This window comes from Dermacentor variabilis, chromosome 2 (genome assembly GCF_050947875.1).
Source record: "Dermacentor variabilis isolate Ectoservices chromosome 2, ASM5094787v1, whole genome shotgun sequence".
In the NCBI taxonomy this organism is placed as follows: Eukaryota; Metazoa; Arthropoda; class Arachnida; order Ixodida; family Ixodidae; genus Dermacentor; species Dermacentor variabilis.
In genome coordinates this window covers 156,521,016-156,544,123 of record NC_134569.1, presented here as the reverse complement: position 1 = coordinate 156,544,123, position 23,108 = coordinate 156,521,016, and the positions used below count along the sequence as shown (strand labels likewise).

The 23,108-nt window shown below is 45.0% G+C and overlaps 1 protein-coding gene across 1 annotated transcript; it reads right to left on the bottom strand.

The window, feature by feature from the left end:
* Nucleotides 1-4,006: 4,006 nt before the first annotated feature.
* LOC142571037 (uncharacterized) lies at nt 4,007-21,745 on the bottom strand. The gene is made up of 5 exons (XM_075679337.1): nt 21,633-21,745; nt 17,270-17,417; nt 13,777-13,944; nt 9,212-9,373; nt 4,007-4,608 (listed from the first exon to the last, which is right to left on the bottom strand). The coding sequence occupies exons 1-5, from the start codon at nt 21,650-21,652 to the stop codon at nt 4,426-4,428; spliced, it is 681 nt and encodes a 226-aa protein (XP_075535452.1). The 5' UTR covers nt 21,653-21,745; the 3' UTR covers nt 4,007-4,425.
* Between the last annotated feature and the right edge of the window lie 1,363 nt (nt 21,746-23,108).

The window sequence follows — 23,108 nt, the reverse complement described above, 5'->3', positions numbered from 1 at the left end:
CGTGGTATTGGGTGTTTGTCTCCATGTTGACGGTGGTAGGTGATATTAAGCTTGTTTAGAATGCTGCGGCCCGTTTCCGTGAGAGTAAGCCGCTCTAGTTGAGATCGACGTTGGGCCTCGATTAACTCGTCCAGCGTGTTGTGGATACCTAATTGTAGTAGAAGTTCCGTGCTGGTGTGGTTGGCTAGTCCTAAGGCCTGCTTATAGGCTCCTCTAATGATGATGTCCAATTTAGTCGTTTCAGCGTTGTACCAGTTGAGAAAGGGTGCAACATAAGTAATGTGACAGACGATAAAAGATTGGACAAGGCGGATGAGGCTTTCTTCCTTCATACCCCCTCGCCGGTTGGTCACTCGTTCCAGGAGTCTGGATGTATTGGCGGTCTGTCGAAGGATCTTTGAGATAGCCGTAGAGTTACCTCCGTTAGCTTCTATGATCATACCAAGAACGCGGATGCAAGGGACCACGGGTATAGGTCTGCCATCCCTCAGGTTGAGCTCTATTTCCTCGTATTGGCGTTTAGTCGTGGAGCCCCGCGGGGGGCGTCCACGGAGTGTGGGGCGGTATAGGAGAATCTCCGACTTTTCTGGGGAACAGCGGAGTCCCGTGCCTTCAAGATAATTTTCTACGACGTCAATGGCGTCTTGTAGGGCAGTTTCGATTTGGCCGTCTCTGCCCTTTGCAGCCCAGATTGTAATGTCGTCGGCGTATATGGTGTGTTCAATGCCGTCGAGTTTTTGTAGTTCTTTTGCTAATCACACAGCACGCTATTGCATTCTTAATATAGGGACACTGCAGGCACATTTCCGCCGTCGGCGTCAATGTGATATCCCATCATCATCATCATCATAATCATAATCATCATCATCATCATGCTGTTTTATGTCCACTGCAGGACGAAGGCCTCTCCCCGCCATCTCCAATTACCCCTGTCCTGCGCCAACCGATTGAAACTAGCGCCCGCGAATTTCCTAATTTCATCGCTCCACCTAGCCTTCTGTCGTCCTCGATAGCGTTTTCCTTCTCTTGGTACCCATTCTGCAATCCTAATGGTCCAACGGTTATTTGCTCTCCGATCCAAACCGTTCTCGTTCTGTCTATTAACGTTATGCCTAGCACTCTTCGTTCCATCGCTCTTTGCGCGGTCCTTAACTTGCTTTCAAGCTTCTTTGCAGTCTCCAAGTCTCTGCCCAATATGTCAGCACTGGTAAAATGCACAGATTGTACACCTTCTTTTTCACTGATAATGATATGCTTACAGTCAGGGGCTGACAATGTCTCCTGTATGTGAGCCAACCCACTTTTATTCTTCTGTGCATTTCCTTCTCATGATCAGGGTTCCCTGTGATTAATTGACATCTAGGTAGGCTTACTCCTTCCCAGTCTCTAGAGACCGACTGGCAATGGTTTGGTTTGGTTTGGTGTCTGTAGTTCTAGCACAACCCACTACGGGGGATTGGCCATGAATCGGGCGGCATTGGGTTGAAAAAGAATAAATACCTAAATAAGATTTTTTTTTACTGGCAATGCGGAACTCTTGTTCCTTTGCCCGGCTATGTATTATTATCTTTGTCTTCTGCATATTAATCTTCAACCCCACACTTACACTCTCTCTGTTAAGCTCTTCAAACATTTGTGGTAATTCGTCTGCATTGTTGCTGAATAGAACAATGTGATCGGCAAACCGAAGGTTGCTGAGATATTCGCCATCGATCTTTACTCCTATGCCTTCCCTGTTTAATAGCTTGAATACTTCTTCTAAGCACGCAGTGAATAGCATTGGAGAGGTTGTGTCTACTTGTCTTATCCCTTTCTTTAAAGGTTTTCTTCTGGAGAATTAAGGTAGCTGTGGAAACTCTGCCGATACTTTTTAAGATATTTACGTAAGCTTCATGTACTCCTTGCTTACGTAATGCCTCTGACTGCTGTTATCTCGACCTTAATCAAATGCCTTTTGGTAATCTATGAAAGCCATATAGAGAGGCTCATTATACTCTGCGTATTCGTCGATAACCTGATTAATGACATGGGTGTGATCCATTGTACTGTATCCCTTCCTGAAGCCCACCGGTTCCCTTGGTTGACTAAAGTCCAGTGTTGCCCTCATTCTATTGGAGATTATTTTGGTAAATATTTTATATATTTATAGGAAGTTCAAATTCGGTAACATCGTGGTCGCGCAGCGTATGCTGTGTGTGCGAGTGAAAGCACGTGAGTGTGGGCCGAGGATAGTCGCTCAATCTCGCGCGCGCAAGGAACGAAGGCGGAGAGGACGCACAGTCGCGCGCAGGGCACTGGAATTTAAGGGGTGGGGGGCGTTCTACTCCGGCGGCGGCTGAGTATGCCGCGCCTGAGTGTGGTCGTGCGGGCCCTACCTTAAAGCGATCTGTGATACGGACAGAGTCTAAGCGCACCGATGGCCTTTGTTGCTTCGTTCGCGCTGTGTTCTCGGCGCTTAGTTCGCGCTAAAATGAAGGACAGCACGAAGGACAATTCGTTCGCTCCAGCTGCTGCGCTTCTTTACTCCAGCGTTATGATCGCGAATGTCTGTGGTTGTCGAGTGAAACTTGTTCACGTTTGCCATTGTGCACGCGTTAAAATTCTTGTTAATCTTGTTAGTAAGCGAAGGTTTACAAGTTTATACAACCGATAAAGCTACTATCCTTACTTTGCATAGCCGTCCAATTTTTTTTATATCGCAATCGATGCGTCGCTTTTCAGGTGAAACTGCAACATTCGAAAGCATTGCCAGAGTGCTCTGAGGTTATCGAAAATATCACTAACACAATTAAAAAGGAACATACATTAGTGGCATCAGGTAATGTATGCCGTATAAATTGAAATTCACTTCTATGATAAATTTTTGTCACCCGTGATGAAATTAGTTGCACTTCACAAAATTTCGCGTGACCTAAGCTCTCAGTATTTCACTCGAAAGGTGTGTTCGAATAGGGGGTCTTCGACTAGCGAAATGTTTTAGCCGAATAAGCATATTTGTGAAAAGCAACCCCCCCCCCCCAGTAGTGAATCGACTAGACAAAATTTTCTAATTCTCAATAAAGTGCTATTTAAAACTGGCGAGGAATTCGTTTGGGAAAAAATGATTGTTTACAAAAAACAACAGAGATCTCTTCTAGCATGTACTACTGGGTGTCAATTCAACCGATAACAGCTTCACATGAGAACAGATTCCCTGATAATTACAAGAAAGAAAAGGCAAGGTAGTAATGTTCATCAAAAAATTGCAATAATGAAGTTTAGAAGAGCGCACGCGGACGTTGTAAAACTGGCAGTATCAATAATGACAAACTAAATCCATCCAGAAAAAAAATTTTGGGCTAGCAGAAACAGAAATATTATTATTCAAATATTATAAATTAGTCAGCAAAGGTGATCTGCTCCGTACATTTGATCAGAAAGTGTCTGCGTGCAGCCACCGCAGCTTTCCTGCACGCCACTTGAAACCATCACCACTTCAGTGATCCTTTCTCAAACAAGGTTCCAAGTTATATACGTGTGCAAATTTTGCATGTCATCACACCGACGATAAGTGCGTTCTCATCAGCAGTACCAAAAGACAATTATGGTGGCTCGTGGGAAGACAGAACGAGTCCTAAATCGATGCTTGAAATAATAAAATTATCCTTGTATACCCATGTTTTCCAACAACATAAATACATATAATTGAAGGTGTTGTGAAAGAAAGATAACGAAAAATTAAAATACAAGAAAGAAAAACAAATCGCTCCTTATGGCGCAGATACAGGTTGCCACTTGCGAGATGAAGTGAGTCTGTCCAGCTCGTCAACAGTAAAGCGATGACGTCATGGGTGATTATGTTCGTAAACTGATAACAATACAAGTGTCACTATTCACGTATTGTGACCGTAGGGCGCGTAGTTGTGTGGATCACTGTCTACACACCCATCGAGCTTGCTCAGCCATAGTTTGGTGTTGGTTCCAATCATTAACGACACTTCGTGATGAGTCGTCAATGTATCGCGTTTCACAGAAGTCGAATGTTTAATAGCGTCACGAGAAAAAGCAGGCAACTATGCCCACTGTCAAAGCGGCATAAGGTGGGCGACTCTGAAAAGCAATGTACACACCATAGCCAAAGTAATCACTTCGTAACGTTGAAAATCAGTGCGTTCATAGTGGAATAAAGAACTAAGTAAACACAAATATTCACGTCGACTGGATGACTGCAATTGGGAGAAATAGTTCAAAGCAAAGCAGCAACGACGTGGCCAACCACAGTTGCCGACCACATCGATAAACAGAGGGCATCTTGTACCATTGAAAAACTGTCACTGCTAGTGAAGACTCCGCGGAAATAGTCATCTGCTGTTGACCCAGACGTCACTTTTTTTACCGCGTGCTCAGCGACGCACAGACTCCACTTAGTTCATGTCAGCTTCATGTCTATCCGGTAGACGGCGCTCCGTATTTCTTGTGCATTACACTCTGCACGGCGGAAATCAACTCGAACTTCCCAAAGTGAACACTCTTGCCACCGACGGTGAAGCTCCCTGCCTCGGCGTCTTGTCCCAAATCGTCAAAGACAACGCATTTGTCATCTCCGTAAACCTTGAGCATCTCCGTCACCTGTAATTAAGTATGCCTCGTTAGGCCAATTCACAAATCTGGTCCACTAGTTTCACTACAGGGCGGCTGCTGCAAATACCGGCAGTTGTTTAGCAGGACAGACATGGCAAGTAGTGAATGTGGTTATTACTTATTTTGTTTACGATAACACATGGCGAAGCCATTGACGTGAGCCGAAAGATATGCTAATGGACAGAAGCTTGTACAATAGGAACGGGGCTGACAAGCCTTGCAGAACAATTTCTCAGCAGATTACAATTGATCGTCAACGTAAAGTGAAGTTGCACTCATTCGCAAAGTACACGTTTAGCGAAAATGCTTAGTCAGGCTCACATTCAACGAAATCATGGACAGTACGACTCAGTAAGACTCAAGATTCTGCAGCGTTAGGCCTGGTCTGGCACCACACGAAATTAAGAGCACCAGAATGAAGAGCTCAATGACCGGGGATACTAAGCCAGATAACAGCAGGCCCCTTAGTCGGCAGACCTAGAAAACTCTTAAATTAGGGGTTGGCAAGCTCCTTCAAATTCACGGTTTTACGGATTCATGCTCGATCAAACTCAGTCTCCCACCTGCGCCGGTAAATGTAATCCATAGTGAACAAATCTCGAACTAGCGAAAATTAACTCTGACTTATTCAGAAAGCACATCATATGGTAATGGATCAAACAGGCTCACGCTAACCAGAGTTATAGACAGTTGGCTCACTCTCAAACTCACCAAAATCAGTATGGACCTGGTTTCCCAATGATCTAAATCCTCTAATGTCCGACTTCACCAAACTCATTCACACTCGCTCAGATCACTCAGGCAAGTTCACGCGGCCTAACTGAATACCATGCTCACGCTGACATTCATTCCAGCGCAACCACACATCGCGAACTCAGACTCCGATACTCAGACTCCCGGAATATTAGGCTCTACCCTGCTCGTTCATGGGAACGATCATACTGACTCGATTTCGCGTGCACACACGCTCGCACTAATTCTCGTGGATTGAAAACCCGTATGAATCGCAAATAATTCCTAATTACGGACTTCTACTCAAACGTAAAACTGTTCCAACTCTACTCTATTCACTCCGATTGACTCCCACACCTAGGTGGACATACTTTAACTGAAATTCATACTCCCACATACTCGGACTCATTGGACCCAGACTCATACTTAATTCGCCTCCCTGTGTCTTTCTGCGGCTTGGAGCTACTCAAATTTTGACGTATACTTCGACTGGCTCTAACTCAGGCTCGCACGTTTGCGAACTATCCTGAAACCAATTCTAAGAGATATACTTAATCGAACTCAGATTCACTCAGATTAATGGGTAGCTACGGGACATCCGCACACGCATTGCTGCTTCCGCTAACAACGTACATCCTCAATTATGACACCCTGCTTAGCAGTACAATTAGAAGAGGGAGATACTCATTCATGGGCCGCGATTGAGACTATGGTTGATTAATCAACAGTTTACTTGATGACGCTGCCATGTTTGAACTCCAGACACCATCACCATCTACCGTCTTCTGGCCGCCCCTTCGCAATTGTTGACGACGTTCTACTGAATGCAGAAAAGCGGTTTTCCGCATTCTAGTTGAATTATTTTATTCTTCAGTCACACAATTGCTTTGTCCGAAAAGTACAAACGGCGGGTTACTACTGGCTTATTTAAAATGTTAGTATTGTAACCTAATGGCTGAAAGGCAGTGCCTAAAGTGAACGCGTGCGCGTGTCCCGATGAAGTGATACCCGCTTTCACGGAACTCTCGCACCAAGTGACAGCTCTTAAAGATCTAATACTGTGCCTTGTCCCGTGATAGTGGTTTTTCTGGCGCAATCTGTGCACAATATTGTTTTCAGTGCAAATAAAGCATGTCTGATCCCTCCACTGCATTTGAAACACTCGACTCGTCAGAACAATGCAGGAAAGGGGTAATCCGCGGACATGCATAAGCAGCAAGAATACTCTAATATAGCACGACGGTCTGCCCACATGTAGTGCTAAAGTTATAGTAACTTGCAGTAGAGATGAAAAATTTTAGTAACACTTGAAGGCGTAAGACAAAAAATAATAAGCGGTTTCTCAAGAACTTTTGGAAACGCTAGTTGGAAAAGTTTCTAGCATTTCCCAGCGCACAGAATTAAAAAAGAAACAGGAAATGTGGGTGCATGCAAAGGCATGCTCCCAAAACGTATAAAAATATATTGACATTCCCTAATCTAATGGCATCGATGTCATTAGGTAGCACGCGAGGGTTTATTCGGCTTGTGCCATGTGCCATGTGCCGGCCCTCTTAAGATCACGTGCTAGGTGACGATATCAGGCAATAAAAGAATGTTCCACATCAGCCTACCTTTGCTCTGAGTGAAAGTGGCTAGCACTCCTAGGGCTATATCTAGAAAACGTAAACACCCAAGTTAGCGGACGAATTCATAGCCGTAGGCGTAGCACAATTGGTAGTGCAACAGACGCTTAATACGGTGGTTGTGGGTTTGGCTCCCAGCGGCGACAAGTTACCGTTTCTGCCACTTTTGTTTCCATTTTCTTCGTAATTTGCTACATTGGAATTTAAACCATAGTTACTTTCCTCGATTCCCTCCTTGGCTTCATTGTCCTTTGGCTTTATGTGGTCATGATTAATAAAATCAAGCCCCTCGGTTCCCTTTCTTCTCTATTTTAGGATCGTGAACTTCCCCCACAACATAGCCACAAAATTGTTACAGGGGAAACGAGGTGTTCCCAGTTTTTCCTCATGAACGCATGCACAGCCCACTAACAATTTGCGTACGTATCAGCCCTGACTAGCTCTCTCGTAAAAAAATAAAGTTTGCTTCAGCAGCCGCGATATGTTCATTAGTAATCATAGAATCATAGGAATGCAGCAACACGCATGCAAAAAGAAAATTTGACGGCCATTTCAGTATCCTTAGGTGATTTGAATGCTATCGCATTCAAATGCGACAGAAAGATAGATTTGAATGCTTTCGCATTCAAACCTGCCTTAATGCATTTTAATCCCCCTTTATCCACTTCATTCACCTTCTTTCACTTTGCCTTAGATCACCTGAATGTAACTTGTTCTACCCTTAATTCCCTTTAAATCACTGTACTTCACACTAAGTCGCCTTACTTCTCTTTAATTGAAATTAGTTACCCATAATTACTACTAATTACCTTGTTATACCATTTACCATCTTCTCTATTAGTACTGAGGTCATGCAAGACGCTGGTGACGTCACCTCATCGCGGCTGGATTTGCTGTCACGTGCACAACGACGCACGCCCTAGGCCAAACGTTTAGTTAGCCAGATGGATGTGCTGTGACGTGTGCAATGATGCACGCACTAGAAACACCTTTAGTCAACCGGGCTCGTGGAGCCGCCTTGGCGTCGGTGAAGCGTGCACGTCTCGTAACCTGGAGAACTTGGTTCGATTTCCACCCAGTTTAAAATTTACCAAACTTTCTTTCCAAAACCATTAACTTCATTTGCATGCAGGAACTGCCCGAAAAAATTTTACCTCGATTCTAGCATTTCTGACGAGTTCTTACTTATTGCGCCGTCGGCCATTTTTGGGAACATCGCTTCATATTACCGGATTTTCAGCCTCATGTGACACAAGATGCTTTCGCAAATATAAATGGAAGTGCACTCTATAGTTCATAACTTGTGCTATTTAGTGCTGATCACTCATGCATACAGGTTTAGTAGTTAATCCTTGAAAAATACCCCTGAATCTGTGAGAGACCTCTTTATTCGTATTGCACATGGGCAGTAATCAAGAACTGCGCTACCTAAAAGGCACTGTCCATGCAATACGAGAACTTGTGTTTCCCCTTCTACCTGAATATTACACAATGTCTGCGCGCCACAATTTACAGGTGGCGCCTGGCGGTGACAATTCAACCAATCAACTTAAATCAATCCACCCAGTCATCCATCCTGTGAGCTAACCAGACAGCAAGCTAACCATACATGCTTATGTACATGTAAGGTGTAATGCTGATGTGTGTGTGTGTGTGTGTGTGTGTGTGTGTCACACTAGGCAGAAATGTGAGACAGTGCCACCACCGACCACGGCATCTAAAAACGCGGCAAACCCCTCGCCTGGCTTCACACAGTGGTCGGTTGCTCGACAATACTACTAACACTGAGCAGATGAAATCCTGCCTCTGACAACCACGTAAATAAGCGAAAGGTCCAAAGAAGCATGTACGCTTTAAAGGAACTGACGCGTAATCGGTCATCGCTTTGTTGGTAAACAAACACGCACCGACTCGAAGTATTCATTGTCGGTCATCAGGCCAAAATGTAAATTTTAGGTCTGTCCAAATTATCAACAGGCGAGCTTTACGCCGAAAGTGTTGAGCCCATAGTGAACAACCATGATTCACACAGAAAGCGAAATTGGCGCTTTTCTGTGCTTATTGCGCAAGTCGCCTGCATTCGGAATGGGCAGGCCCAAAGGCGCACAACTACCACGCGGTCACGCCCGTCGAGATGGCGGAGCCGATGTTGGCCTACTGTATAAGGCGTCTATAATGGTAACATTTTTTGATACTCTGCACCATGTGGCATCTTATTTCAAAAGCGGAAGTACCTTGTATGACAGCGTCGATCCCGTGTCGTACGCAAAGAAGGTCAACAAATTGCCATTGCGAACGAAACGCCAAAAGTGCGTGTGCGTTTTGTTGTCGAAGTAATAGGAGGTCCCTCCTTTTTCCTCTACCGGGTACTTGTTCCTGCTGGTCTTGGTCGTGAACTGCAAATAGGGTTGCCAAGCAGACAAGAAAAAAGGAGAATTCAGTGAGTTTGCAGACATAGTACAAGCAATAGTTTGAATTTTGGGATCTCAGCTGACAGGCAGCCCCTCGGTTAGGTAGGTCAATGCAAATTCTTTCGAATGTTTGCGTAGTAATCAGGAATATACCTTTAACGCATTAATAAACCGGTCGAGCTATGTCATTGACCGACTAGCCGAATGAAGTACTGATAGTCTAATCGAAGCGACCGACTGACCGACTGACGCAGAGGCTAGGGTATACGAAGTGATGCAGTGTTGCCATTTATATTGTCCTAGCTCAACAGCCAAGCGCCAGTGCCACGATGCTACCACGGCTGTTTCAGATATCAAACCTAACGGCGAGATAACGGCTGTTTCAGATATTAAACATAACGGCGAGATTCTACTATACTGAGTCGTTCGAACGTAGTCCATATGGTTTCTTACCTAAAAAAGTATAAAACAGTGCCTGCCCTTTTATCTATCTGGGTATCATGATTATCTTATTCCTTAGGTAACCACTAACAATTTGTTGAGGTAAAAGCGAAACAACTACGTCGCCTACCAGTGACTTCAGGGGCATACCAAGAAAGTTTAGTTGAACTGTTATGTTTCTTCTGCGTTAATAATTTAAATTAAGTTGATCCTAACATATACAACTTCCCGTGAGACTACAGATAACTGTGCTCAATTTGGCACTATTTTCTATCACAGCGACCATATTGATTTAAGCAATGTAAATTCGGTTCTAAACGATTTATTACTGGGGTGTGCTACGAAATACCAAAAGAAACTGTTCTGCAAGAAAGAACCACTTACCAATACTTAAAACAATAGGGCCATAACTTGTACAGGGAGTTATAAGTTACACATGAGACTGAGTATTATGATAACGTTTCTAGAAACATGCGCATTGATAATATTTGCGCTTAAGCTTTCAGTAAACGTTGTCTTCTTCGTCAAAAGACAGTTTTAGCTTAGCGTTACCGAAAATGCGGGGTTAAGGCAAATAGCGTTACGTTCCGCAAACGAAATTTGCCGACAGCGAGTTTTGGTATAGCGTAATAGCGCAGTTTACGCCATGACTCTGTTCTATTACGCTTTGGGTTTACCATACAAAGTGTACTAAGCGCTTATATCTAATCGTTAAGCTTTGCGTGTGCGTCCGAAAAGAGGGAGAAGCAGCGCAATGAAAGCCGGGAGCCCGTTGTACAGTATACTTTCCACGTCTGCCAATCCGCGGCGAAATCAGTACAAGCAGCACAAGCTGTCGACAATGGCCTCCGAGGTTTGACAATCTCAGAGGCAATATGTCAACGCGCCTGTCTCCAAACTTCGTCGATAAATGGCGCTACCACCCCGGATGTTTCCCTCGTAAGGCCCCGACGCGCACGTAAAGAGAAACGATCTCGAAAACTCCGCATGGTTATCTACAGTAGTCTGTCGTTGAAGAGGCCTGATACTAACCGAAAACTGTTTACAAAGTTTTGGCGTTGAGCGAAGGGAACTCTACAAGATGATTGCCAAATTGAGTTCGAATGGTGTGGTCGGGATACCTAAACTACGTTAAACCACGCAGAGACTGTAACGTTCAATGTGTGTCTTTTAGTATTATGCACATGCTCATTTCGATCCTGCTATTCCGCTAAGCCCGCTGTTACGCTAAACGCGCTCAGCTAAAACTATCCAATACCTGCTGCAATAACCCCGCTGTGTTTCTTTTTCTTTTCTTCTTTTTTTTGCTGAACGATTTCCCACACTAGCTTGGGCTAAATAGCGTTACAGAAGTGCTTCCAAAACGCAGAAATCAATTTTGGTTAGAGCTTTCTGGGGCGTTCATAAACAGCAACTTAATTAGGTATTCCCATTTCTCATTGTCAACTTCTGGACAACATCAATATTAGCCTGCCCATGCTAGGACTCCAAACTTCATGCGTAGAAAACATTAAATGCATTCATTTTTTTCTAGAACTGGTAGTGATTAACCTTTATTTGCGCTTGCACCAAATGTTATTCCAGTGGCATTTCTTTATATAAATGTTTTGTTTTCATTGTTGGTACCGTGCTCCGACCTAGAGAATATTCGTATGTTTTTCTGTAAAGAAAAATACATGTATATGTAGGCACCAAGACTGGGCTCGTTTATTCTCATTATTATGGTGTATTCGGTTGGCCGCTCTGGTCCTCTGGGTCATAGTCGGCAGATCCGCGCGCAGGGCTCAATCTGAGCGGGAGACGCAGTATACACCAACCGAACGCACAAGCGATCTCGGAGCAGCGCGACGGTGGCGCCACTGCTCAGGAAACGCGGGAAGCCGACGTGTAAAATTCGTGCACGTCGTTGACAAATGGCGTCGAGGGATTTGCTAGCTTTAGGCACGTTGGTTGCGAGCTGCTCTAAATGTATCACTGATGATTCTTCCGCCCTTAGTAGCCGCCTTCGTTTGGACATGGTGCAATTATGCCTTGGTGGGTGTGAATTGACCGCGCTGACACACGAAAACGCCACGAAGACAACCCAACAAACCCTCACGACACTCCAAAACTCCCGTCGGCGAAAATGTGCACTGGCGCTGTCACCTGTCGGCAACCGCGGCAAACCATGGTGGTTAGGGTCACGTGACACTCTTGTCGGCCAGATCGCGCCAACGTTCTCACTTCGAGGTCAGAGCGGTTGGAGCGGGAGGCTGGCGCTCCAAAAGAACAATCCGAACGTAGTCTGAGCGCTCGACTTCTACCACCCAAACACGCGGACACTTTTCAGAGCCCTCTAGAGAGTTCGAAAACGACCATCCGCATACACCATTTGAGTGCAGGCCGACTTTTATGAAGAGGTACCACTAGTCAGCAAAATTCAATAATGATGCTGAAATTGCTCCTTACATGGCGGTTTAAATGCACTATATATATTATTTTCAATTAGTATAGTTTCAAATGTTATTGATTAAAATTATAGCTTGGTTGTTTGTGGCAAAAATTTTTTTTTCTTTTAGGGCTTAGCCATTTCTGCTTGTACAGAGCCTTGTTCCAGCTTAAAAAAATCTTTAGAATTTATTGTTTTTGCGTTTGGGGTGAATTTGAGCAAGGAGCACGTACAGTCGAACCTCTATATAACGATGTTGTACTGCAGCTAAAAACTCCGTTCGTTAACTCGCGAATTTCGTTAATTCGAGGTTCTAAAGTTTCAGCATTAAAACAACTTTACACTTTTCCACAGCACTCCGGATGGATGATATCTTGTTAGTAGGCACTTATAAACAAATGGCAATAAAGTCGGGCCATAATATCGCGGTTATAAGCGCCAGCGCGAGCGGTGAAGATCGTACGTAACGATCGTACGTGGCTCACGGCGTCCGAGATATGCGTGCGTTGCGCCGCGCGGCGCTATCAATCTTGGACGCCATAGGTGAGCGCGCTTAGTGCCGCAGCCGGCGCCCAAAAATTTTAAAAATACAAAAGTGTGAAAAGATACGGATGTCGGTCCTGAGCTAAAAAAAAAAAGGAAAGTCAGTTACGCCAGAAATTTGAATCTTTCATGGTGATAGCAAAAAGACTACACGAAGTAAGGTTCGTAGTTTTATCGTACCACGTGCGCTCAGGCAAACATTAGCTCATCTCAGTCAATGACCACGAACTCTCATCCCAACGCGACCGAGGGCTTCGTACCTTGTCTCGGCAACGAGATTACGCAACCGCCAACACTAGGACGCGCGGGAAAACAAAAGACGCCCTAAGGCGCCATATATTTCAGCTTGCTGCGGGACGATTACCTCCAAGACTGATTCGGCGCGCGGACCGCGCATGCGCGCTCGCGAGGAGAAGGCAGATAATCGCGCGTTCCTGCTCCTCCTGTCCCCCCCCCCCATTTCCTCAGCACGTGCTGGATCACATTACAGCGCGTTCACACCCTTGCCCTCTTTTTTTTTGCGCAGAAGGAATCGTGAACTCTTTTGTTTCTCCGAGTTTTATATCTACGAGACAAATGGCGTAGCGGTGCATGCTTCCTGTCTACGGCATCACGGTGCGCAAGCTTTGACAGCGGTTGAGCCGCTCTAGCTTTTCATGCAGAGGCACGCTTGAAATTTCATTCAGAGGACGCTTGTAACTTTCTCCTCGGCCGACATAGTCTTTTACTATAGGTTTCCTTACCATACAGGCTCCAAGTACATGGTTCAAATGGCCGAAAAATTCGTTAAATCAAAACTGTGTCGCGAAGTTACTTCGTGTTAAATCGGGACAACATTAATGCACTGTTTTCAATGAAAGTATGACACGGAAATGCAGAAAGTTCGTTACATCGCGAATTTAGTTAAATCCAGGTTCACTATATTCAGGTTTGGCTGTATTCGTGCGTGTTCTATGAACGCTGTGGCGAGGCTCACCCTTAGCCGGCTGAATCGTTGCACGTCCTCCGCCTGACGGATAGGGTGGACGAAATCGATGTTATCTACGCTGTTACTCGCGTAGTTGATGGCCGAGGTGACGGAGAAGCAGAGCTTCTGGCGCTGAAGCACCTTCTTCCAGTGCGGGAAGTCCTTGAGAATGTCCAGCTTAAAGAGAGATGGGAGCAGGACGCGAGGTCCTCGACTTCAGACTCCAGCAAGGGCGATGGTGGTGCGAAGAAGTTCAAAACGTTTCGTTCATTTGCAGTGCTGCCAAAACTCGTATAACGTCGTCAGTGACTACTAAAGTGTCCGTTGATGGGGATAATTGTAATAATAAATTCTATTGGCATCATGTTTGAAAAAGTGCGATGACAAATAGTCATACACCGCGCTGAAGCTAATCAGATGTTACAACATCTATCGCAGTCTAACGCTTTGTCAATCTTCCCTTGATTTTGTCTTTCTTCAGTAAAACATGTAAATGCAGTGTGTACGTAAAGTCATGGTGAAAATTTGACAGATGACAGGAAAACAAGAAAATAGAATAGAAATGTGAAATTTTCACCAAATAAAGGGAAAACCCTTCAAGTTCCCGCAGTATTATGTACAAGGGTGTGCGCACAAAGTCGATGACACAGCACCAATAATTCCGCTGCACAGGTGATGACGCAGCACCACGAACATGTAGGGTTATGTGAAGCAACATGTGTAGAGTGAACGTATCAAGGAAATTATACATTTAAAACAGAGAATCACAGACGTGATGCACTCTGTTACACCAGACGTCCTTAACGGGGTGTAGGAAGAACTTGAATATCGTTTAGATGTGTGTAGGGAAACAAATGGAAGTAACATCCCACTTTACTGAAAAGGTATGAAACGTGGAAAGTTTTCCTTTTATTTCAGGAAGATTTCACATTTATATCCTGTTTCGTTGATCTCCTGTGACCGGTAAAAAGTACACCATGACTTTACAGACACACTGTATAAAAGGTGTTGAAAATTAAGCTTTATGATTTTCTTAAAGTTAGGCAGTGGGAGGCACGTGAAGCCACCTGTGCAAATAAGGTATGTGGCCCGGGAGACACAAAGTGAGATTATATCTATCGCTATCAGCGGCCAAATTAACCAAAATTGAATAAATAACTCTTTGTTGACTGCAGTAGGTGGGCATGCGTTGAAAAGTAAGCACCAGTCGTGTTTCTACACCACATCAGTTGGAAGAACTCTTCTAGCGTGTCTGTGCTCCGAGATATCGGACTCCAAATTTCAATTGTAGTTCGCACTATTACGCATGCAAGAGAATTAGGATCGGCGCGAAGCTCCTCCCTGATGTGACGCGGCTGTTGCGTGTGGCGTTTAGTCTGACAACCGGGCGGAGGCATTCGCAAAGGTGATAACTGTCCCCCTTCCCCTCTCGGCTACGAAATAAAAAATTGAAGAAACCGGAACCGCTGTCGTAACACGTGACCGCGCAGCCTGTAACGATGGCGGCAGCTGCCATGCCAAGATAATGGCGCGAACGGAGAAGCCGGAGGGTAGTGCGCGTGCGTAGTGGTGACTGTACGAGCGGGCGGGGTCCTTGCCGGAGCTACGCAAATAAAGTGACTGCTGATTTCCAAGTATTGTAAGTTTTATTGAGATCAAGAGCAACAACTGCACGCGCACTGTCTTATCTTGATTTCGCCAGCCGAGAGGAAAAGGAGAACAGTTATCATCCTTGCCTATGCCTCCGCCCAATTGTCGGACTAAATGCCGCGCACAACCTCCGTGCCACATCAGCGAGGAGCTTTGCGCCGATCCTTCCTCTCTTGTATGCGTAATCATGCGAAAGACAACTGGAAATCGGAATAGGATATATCGGAGCACAGACACGCTAGAAGGATTCTTCCAACTGATAACGTGTAGGAATACGACTGCCTCTATTTTTTCAGTGCATACCCACCTACTGCAGTCAACAAAAAGTCAATTATTCAATTTCAGTTTATTGGGCTGCGGACAGCGGTAATTATCATCTCAATTTGTGCCCCCCTGGCAACATAACTTATTTGCACAGGTGGTCTTCGTGTGCCTCCCAGTGTCTAATTTTATGAAAATCATAAAACATCATTTTGAAAACCCGGTATATTATATAGGTAATTATGCCCGTAACAACCCCGGTTATATCAGTCTCTTGCCTCTTCTTTTTTACCAATCCTCTGAACGTCTCTTGCTTATCTCGACTGCTGACCAGTTAATTCTTCATTCCGCGTTGAAACCAATAGCTTCTCTTGGTGGTCATTTTCTATGGTTCTTTCTGGGCGGTAATCTTGGCATTTCTTTACAATGCGCTAAGCCGTTTTGGCCCTCTTGCTGCCTGATCCTGTTGCAAATATTTCCTCCGGTAATATTTTTTGTCTTAAGAGAGTTCATTTTCAAAGTGTCTATCGATATGCATTAGTGTTCCAGTTATTTTTGTGCTTCAATGCATAAAACAGCGGCTTATTAGAGTAACAGGAACGCCAATCCATTTCGTCAGACATATTGAAAATTAGCGTCTCGGAACTGGTGCTGTACAGAGAATTCGTTCCAAGTGGATACGGCGTGCGAACTCCGCGGCTATAATTCATAAATTTAAATATGTGGCATAAAGTAAATAATTAAAAAGTAAATTAGCGTAACTAGGTTCATTATTCCATTCAACATATTGATTTCTTGTAGCTGGAGAAGAACCGCTTCATTGCGTAATTTAGATCGAGCGTCAGAATTGTGCTATCTGCCATTGGCAATCTTTAAAAAATATTGGTGCAGCTAAAAAAAAACAACACCCCGTAGTAGAGGTGGGCCAACTGAAGTTTCGGGGTGGGTCAACCTGAAATTTGGGAGTCATTCAAATTAAAAATTGGAGGGTTGGCCAGATGGAAACTTGGGGGAAGGCCATTTGAAATCTGGGAGTAAGCTTACGCGTACTTAGAAAATTGCAGTGAAATTTCTGCATGCTATTCTTTATCAACAAAGATCGGTTAGTCAAGAATTCGAAAGCCCTGATCGCCGCATGTTTGGAAAGTAGCTAATCAATTACAGCAGCGTCTAAGAGGGCGCTGTATTAAGAAAGGAGGAAGCACAGAAGAATGGCACTACAGCTATGCCACTATACGATAAGCATCCATAATTTATACTGGCGCACAAGCACGACGGATCGGGCCGCAGGGAGGCTGGCAGAAAAAAAAAATTTCTTGCTTACGTTTACGATACAGCTTAAAAAACTCCACGTGTTCAATACTATTCTACAGCCTTCCACTACGGCACTTGTCATGTTCCCTGTGGTGCTTGAGTACTATGTGAGTAAACGAATGAATATATATATTTCTTTGATAGCCAATAAAAATAGAACCAAAAATCGCATGAATCCATAAGAAAAGAAATAATCAATCAATTAGTAAGTCCAAATGTCAATGTAGCATTGGAGCGCTAATACAGCATTAAAAAGGCTGTTTTTCTTTCTTCTCACCATTCCTCGGGTGCCTGGACCAGCTGGCATGATGGGGTTAGGCGGAGAAGCGGCCATGTAGGGAACAACGTTGCCCGACGCTCGGCTCAGGATGATGTTGCTCTCGTCGGTGCTATTGCTCGTGCTTATCCCAACCACGTCGGCATCCCTGCACATGGGGCCAACAGGATGCTGAGCGATGCCAGGAGCGCCGGGCCTAACAAAAAGTGGCAGTTTTGTGCGAAGAGTGGCGCACTGACCACGATACCAAGGCTTTGCTTTGCGATGGAACTCCCCGGACGGCATTCCTCATCACACCAGCGTCCTTATCACGCGAGTGTATGGCAACGCTGGCGCGATGAGGATCGCCGCCACTGGCATCGGAGGCATCGCACACCTCAATGGCGCACGATATGAAGCAGACGTGAAACCGTTCAGGGTAGACGATGCCACTTGAATATTAGAGTCACCTTGACATTTACCCTCCATTCCGCCCGGATCAGCTGACAGACGCAATGCCTCAGAAGGAATGCTGGCATACTTACAGTCAGTGCGAGCACAACGCTCGTGCCCACACCACCGTCGCGTATCCGTGCCTTGGAGGATACAAGCTACCTATAGATTCACTATGCAAAACAGGTGAGGCGTGCAGACAGGACACTAGAGAAGTGGACAACACGAACGCCGTCCACTTCTCTTGTGTCCTGTCTGCTAGCATCACCTTTTTTTGCATAGTGAATCCTTAACAATTAGCTCAGCTTTTTGTCGTTCTACCTATAGAGTTAGGCATTTCACCTCCTAGACGAATTCCCATAGTAACTCATTGGTTGTGCTCACTGGAAAACACGTGGCACACCAAAATAAAAATGCTACCAGGAAAAGGAGGCATTAGGACATAACCTTAGATTGCAATAAGGCGGGCCGCGCAGGATCTGGGGCCCTCAAGCGGCAGCGACGGACTCAAAGCTGGAACCAGGCCACCGACCCCTGGGTTGGGGGCCACCGCGTCCGAAGCGTAACTCGAGTACTCTGGTGCGTTTGTACGTGTTCTCTTTGTTTTCGGAGAGCAGTGCGTTTGCAACTGCATTTTTAAATATCACCGACAAAAGTATAAGGATCGGTCCCAAGTACGTCCTTATATACACTGCCTCTTAGATCGGCCCGCATTTTATAATAATTGTGAATACACACCTGACACGCCATACTAGGTGACAACCTAGGTATTGCGCTCGAACTCCGCCGACAGAAACGCAATGTACGTGCCCTCTGCAGCTGCGCAAGATAGTGCCCATGAGACGCCTATGTTAAACTCTCCTAAGCAACGACGCCACAGAATTGAACAAACGTAATAAGCCAACATACAGAGGTAAATTAGGTAAAAGAACAGTGTACTTGCCACTGAATTAATAAGTAGAAACAAGGCGCGGAGAGGTAGGAGGGGGGCAGCTTTAATATTTTCAACGAAGGCTGCCAGTGTCCTGTATGAGGACATCGCAGGATGAGAAATAGCGGTGTATGGTTGTAGAGAGTGAGGTGGAGGGGTACATTCCGCACTGAGCACCACAAGAAAGGAAGTCTACCGGAAGGCAAAGCAATGCGCTATAATTGGAGAGATTTATCGGATGTGATGTTCGGAATCAATTTTCGTATTATCCGTGGTGGTGTTATAATACTGAGAAAATACACAACAAACAAAGGAAACAAAGGCAATAGAAATGACAGTTTCTCCCGAAAGGCGAAGCATGTATTGCGATGGCTAATTTGTAGAGAGATATGCGAAGTAAGGATAGTAGATTTATCGGCCCTATGAACACCAAAACGTTCGCTTACTAACTAAATTAACATGCAGAGTGTCATGCGCGCTCAGGCAAACATACACATATGACCCGATGAGCGTGCACACTCACTGTCAGAACGCTGGCCTGATGAAGAGTGGCAGCTGCAGCGAGGGAATTGACCTTCGTGCTGCCCCTTGTTTCAACACGGACTAAGCGGAGAGAACACAGCGCACACACAGTTATCAGTCCTCGGCGCACATAAACTCTGTACTGATCGCAGGCGGCATAAAAGTAGGGCCCGCACGGCCGTGCACAGCCGCACCATATGGAGCAGCAGTCGAAGTACTCCCCCCCCCCTCCTCCCCCGGTACCTTGCACGTGGTGGAAAGTCATATGCGTCCTACTTGCCTTCCTCCCTTGCGCGCGCGAGATCAAGCCACTATCTTCGGCTCACATTCGCGCGCCCTGACTCGCACCCACAGAGTAACGCGCGCGGGTACAGTGTTATTGCACTTAAACTTTATGTGGAATATCCCAGCGACGACAACGGCGACGACGAGGTCAGAAATGCGCCTGAACTATGAATATAGTTGCTAACGCTATTACAACTATTACATGAGATGCCGAGATTATAAATAAAATGAAACAGTTGGAGAAACGAACCTACCGCATGTGGGGCGCGAGCTCCCATATTCCGAACTATGCTTGAGATGCTATAATCTTGAGCTACAGAGGGAGCTGTCCTCGCATAGGGTATCTTGATTATCTTGTGCCCTTGGCGTGATGAGTAGAACCACTCATGACCGTGGCAACACATATGTCACATCCTTTCAGCTGCAAACGTGACGCAGTGCGAGAATTTGGAATCGTACTGGTAGCCAATATACCGTCTTATGTTGCCCCGAGGCATCGAAGGTGACGGATGCGAGACCCTCGCTGTCAAATAAGCGAGAAAAATAGCACAATTTCGTGTAATGCGAGACACATGACCAAAAGCGAATATAACACATTGTGTCCCATCTTTAGTGCTACAGTACGTCACGCTCAATCAAAGCGACCAGTCTACCTTTTTTTTTCTTATGTAATGCTAAAACAAAAACGCAGGGAACCGAGCCCCGTCGATATCTACAGCTTCGGCGGACATGGAATGCAAAAGCACCCTTGCACAAAGCTTTCGCTGCCCGTTCTAAAAGCCTTGACGCATTGGGCGTATGTTGAGGTGAAGAAATCTGTTTTCTGTAATATTTATTTTTCTTATCATTCGTGGCAATGAGCAGCCATAGTAATTGCGAAGCCGCTGCAAGATACGCCCCATTTACGAAGGATAAGCAGGTTGAAAACGGCTTTGCATTTTCGCGAAATTCGCGACGAGCTCGAAAAAGCGAAGTATTCTGCCGTCCAGTAACACATTTTATAGCATTACCCTTGCTCATGCAGGTTATGGGCAATAATGAATAAATGTATTATTTAATTATTTCTCCGCTTTATCGGTGAAATGTAGGTCTTAAGGAAAGTGTCAATCGGATACGAGAACTACACTCGTGCTAACTAGGGTTGAGTGATAGCCATATTCAACCTTTGAATAAGAATATGTTGCACGGGCGCACGCCTGGAATCAGTAACAACGGGATCACATCACGCAGAAACGACCAGTTGCCCCTTGAAGCATAGTGGAAAGCCAACTAGCCCAATCGGCCGCCGTTTTTGAATAGAAATCTGATAGCTCTGTTCCGAACATACCAGTCGAGAATATGAGGAATCAAATGAATCGACTATTTTAATACGGCTAACTACACATGGTAATTACGATTATTGGAGCCTCTGTCCAATGAAAATTAGTGACACGACATAGTGTGTGATCGTAAGCTATGCTCGCCTAACTACGACTTAGGCGACCTTCCGAATTTCGAATTCAAGAAGACTGAATCAGCGCTTTCATTGCTTCTTTTATAGGGTTTTCTTCTACAGCATCGGCAGCTCTGCATTTGCAGGATGGCTGGCTGTGTCCTTACGTGCCTCATTTCTCTATTAAATCAACGACTACGGTCATTGTCTTAGTGCACTCTTCCTCGTTAAGTCACCACGTCATTCACGTACAGCTTCACTACCGCTAAAACACGCACACAAAGAAAATCAAACCGTCTCTAATGCCACTACTGTGATTGATAAAGTATGCACCTGCAGCAATGCACCACTCGGCAGCTCATTGCGCTAGCCACTGCGCTGCGCAATGCGTCGATGCTGTAATTTGTGAACTAGGGTGAGTTTTACGCACACACGCTCCGAGAGTAGGGGTACCTGTGCACGCATTTCGGAGGCTGCCGCAAATGTAAATGTAGCGACGTAGACGACACATTCTGAATGGCAGGAAACTTCTTCAGAAAGGGGTGGGGTCCGCTGCGAGATCCCTGCTGCTCTTTCAGTAAATAAATTCAGAGCCGGAAGTGTCATGCACGTGTCTGGTTCATTCATTTCTTTGTATTTTCTTCGAAATTAAGTTCTCATTTGGTATGCTATTTGTATTTGAAAGCAATATTCTCCAAATTATCGCGTTCCACTGAAATAAGGAAATACAATTCGAACAGCCCTATAGCATGCGATCGTACCTGAGTATGTTGGCCACCATATCTTCTGGAACCAATGACTGTCCACCTGGCCAAATGGCTGCCGTGTGAATGTAGGCCCAGTTCGGTTCCAGTATGGGATCTTTTACTGACCGGAAAGCCTGCGGACAAATAACGACATGAATCATGAGAAGTTAAAGGACAGATTCACCGAGAGCAACAGTTTCAATGCCGCGTATGCATGTATTGCACCAGAATACGGAAACAAGAAAAAAAAATCGTCATTGTCATGGATGCGTACTTCAGAGATGTGAAAGAAAATTACAAAATAAAATACTAGCAGAATTCATCTCATGATGAATGTCGACGTTAATGCTATTAGCACGGAAGCAATGCCGCAACGAACCGTGTTACCACCACCGAATGACGTCGCGCGGGAGGACTTGCTCGAGCCTCCGTACACCGCACGATTTCCACCAACTCCGTGCGCGATGCGAGTGGGAAAATACATTCCAGAGGATTGTGTGACTGTATATATATATATATATATATATATATATGAAGCTGGTTCGCTTGGACTTTGCTTCCAAGAAAATTAAAAAGTATTTTTTAAGAGCAGCGCATAGCCAGTGTCACATAGCCAGCCACCCAAGTAGCTCCGATGACTGGTTCAGAAACCGGTTCCCAAGCAAAGCCGCGCGATGCAGCGTCATTCGACCACCGAATACCCAGTGAGTCAAGTTGGCGGGAAAACGATTTTTTAGTGCGTGAAGTATCCTAAGGATGCTAGTCGCATTAAATTCCAGAAGTTCAAGAGTGACTCTGTCTCAATACACTGGACAGACACTGGAAAAAATATTAGGTACAAAGCAAGACTAGTGCATCTTGAAATACGAAATACACTGAAATACAAAGTACAACCAGACGTATTTTGTACTCCAGTGTAACGCTGGAGTAGTGTACGTTATACTACAGAGGGGCAATCTAGCAGTCTGTATATACTTTCGAAAAGAAAATAAAGTGTTTTTTTTCTCCTCTAGGGAAAGGATTGTGGGAAATACATTCCGGGACGCTTTTGCACAATATAAAGCTCGAGGTGGTCAAACTTATTTGCAGCTTTACGCTACGGCGTCTCTCGTAGCCCCATTGTAGGCGAAGTGCCACGGAAGCTGTAAGCTGGTTTATCATATTGCTGCGTTTTAGGTGCTCCAATAAGTACATCTTAGAAAATATCAAACACCTTTTGGTGCTAAATTTAGCACGCGTAATAACAAATCTTCAAGAATATATAAATTTCCGATTGGGACCTGCAGCTTTAAATGCGAGTCGAGGCAATCGGTTTGAATTTGTTTCATTAACCTGAGCAGAACTATGTCTATTACTCGAAAAAAAAATATACGTGAATGTCGGTAGAGTTTTTCTCATGAAAACATTTCGCAGGTTCCTATTCGGATGAAAATATCGGAGTTGGCGAAGGTGTAATGTTTCTCAAGCAAATCGAGAAACTGGTTGTGGCCG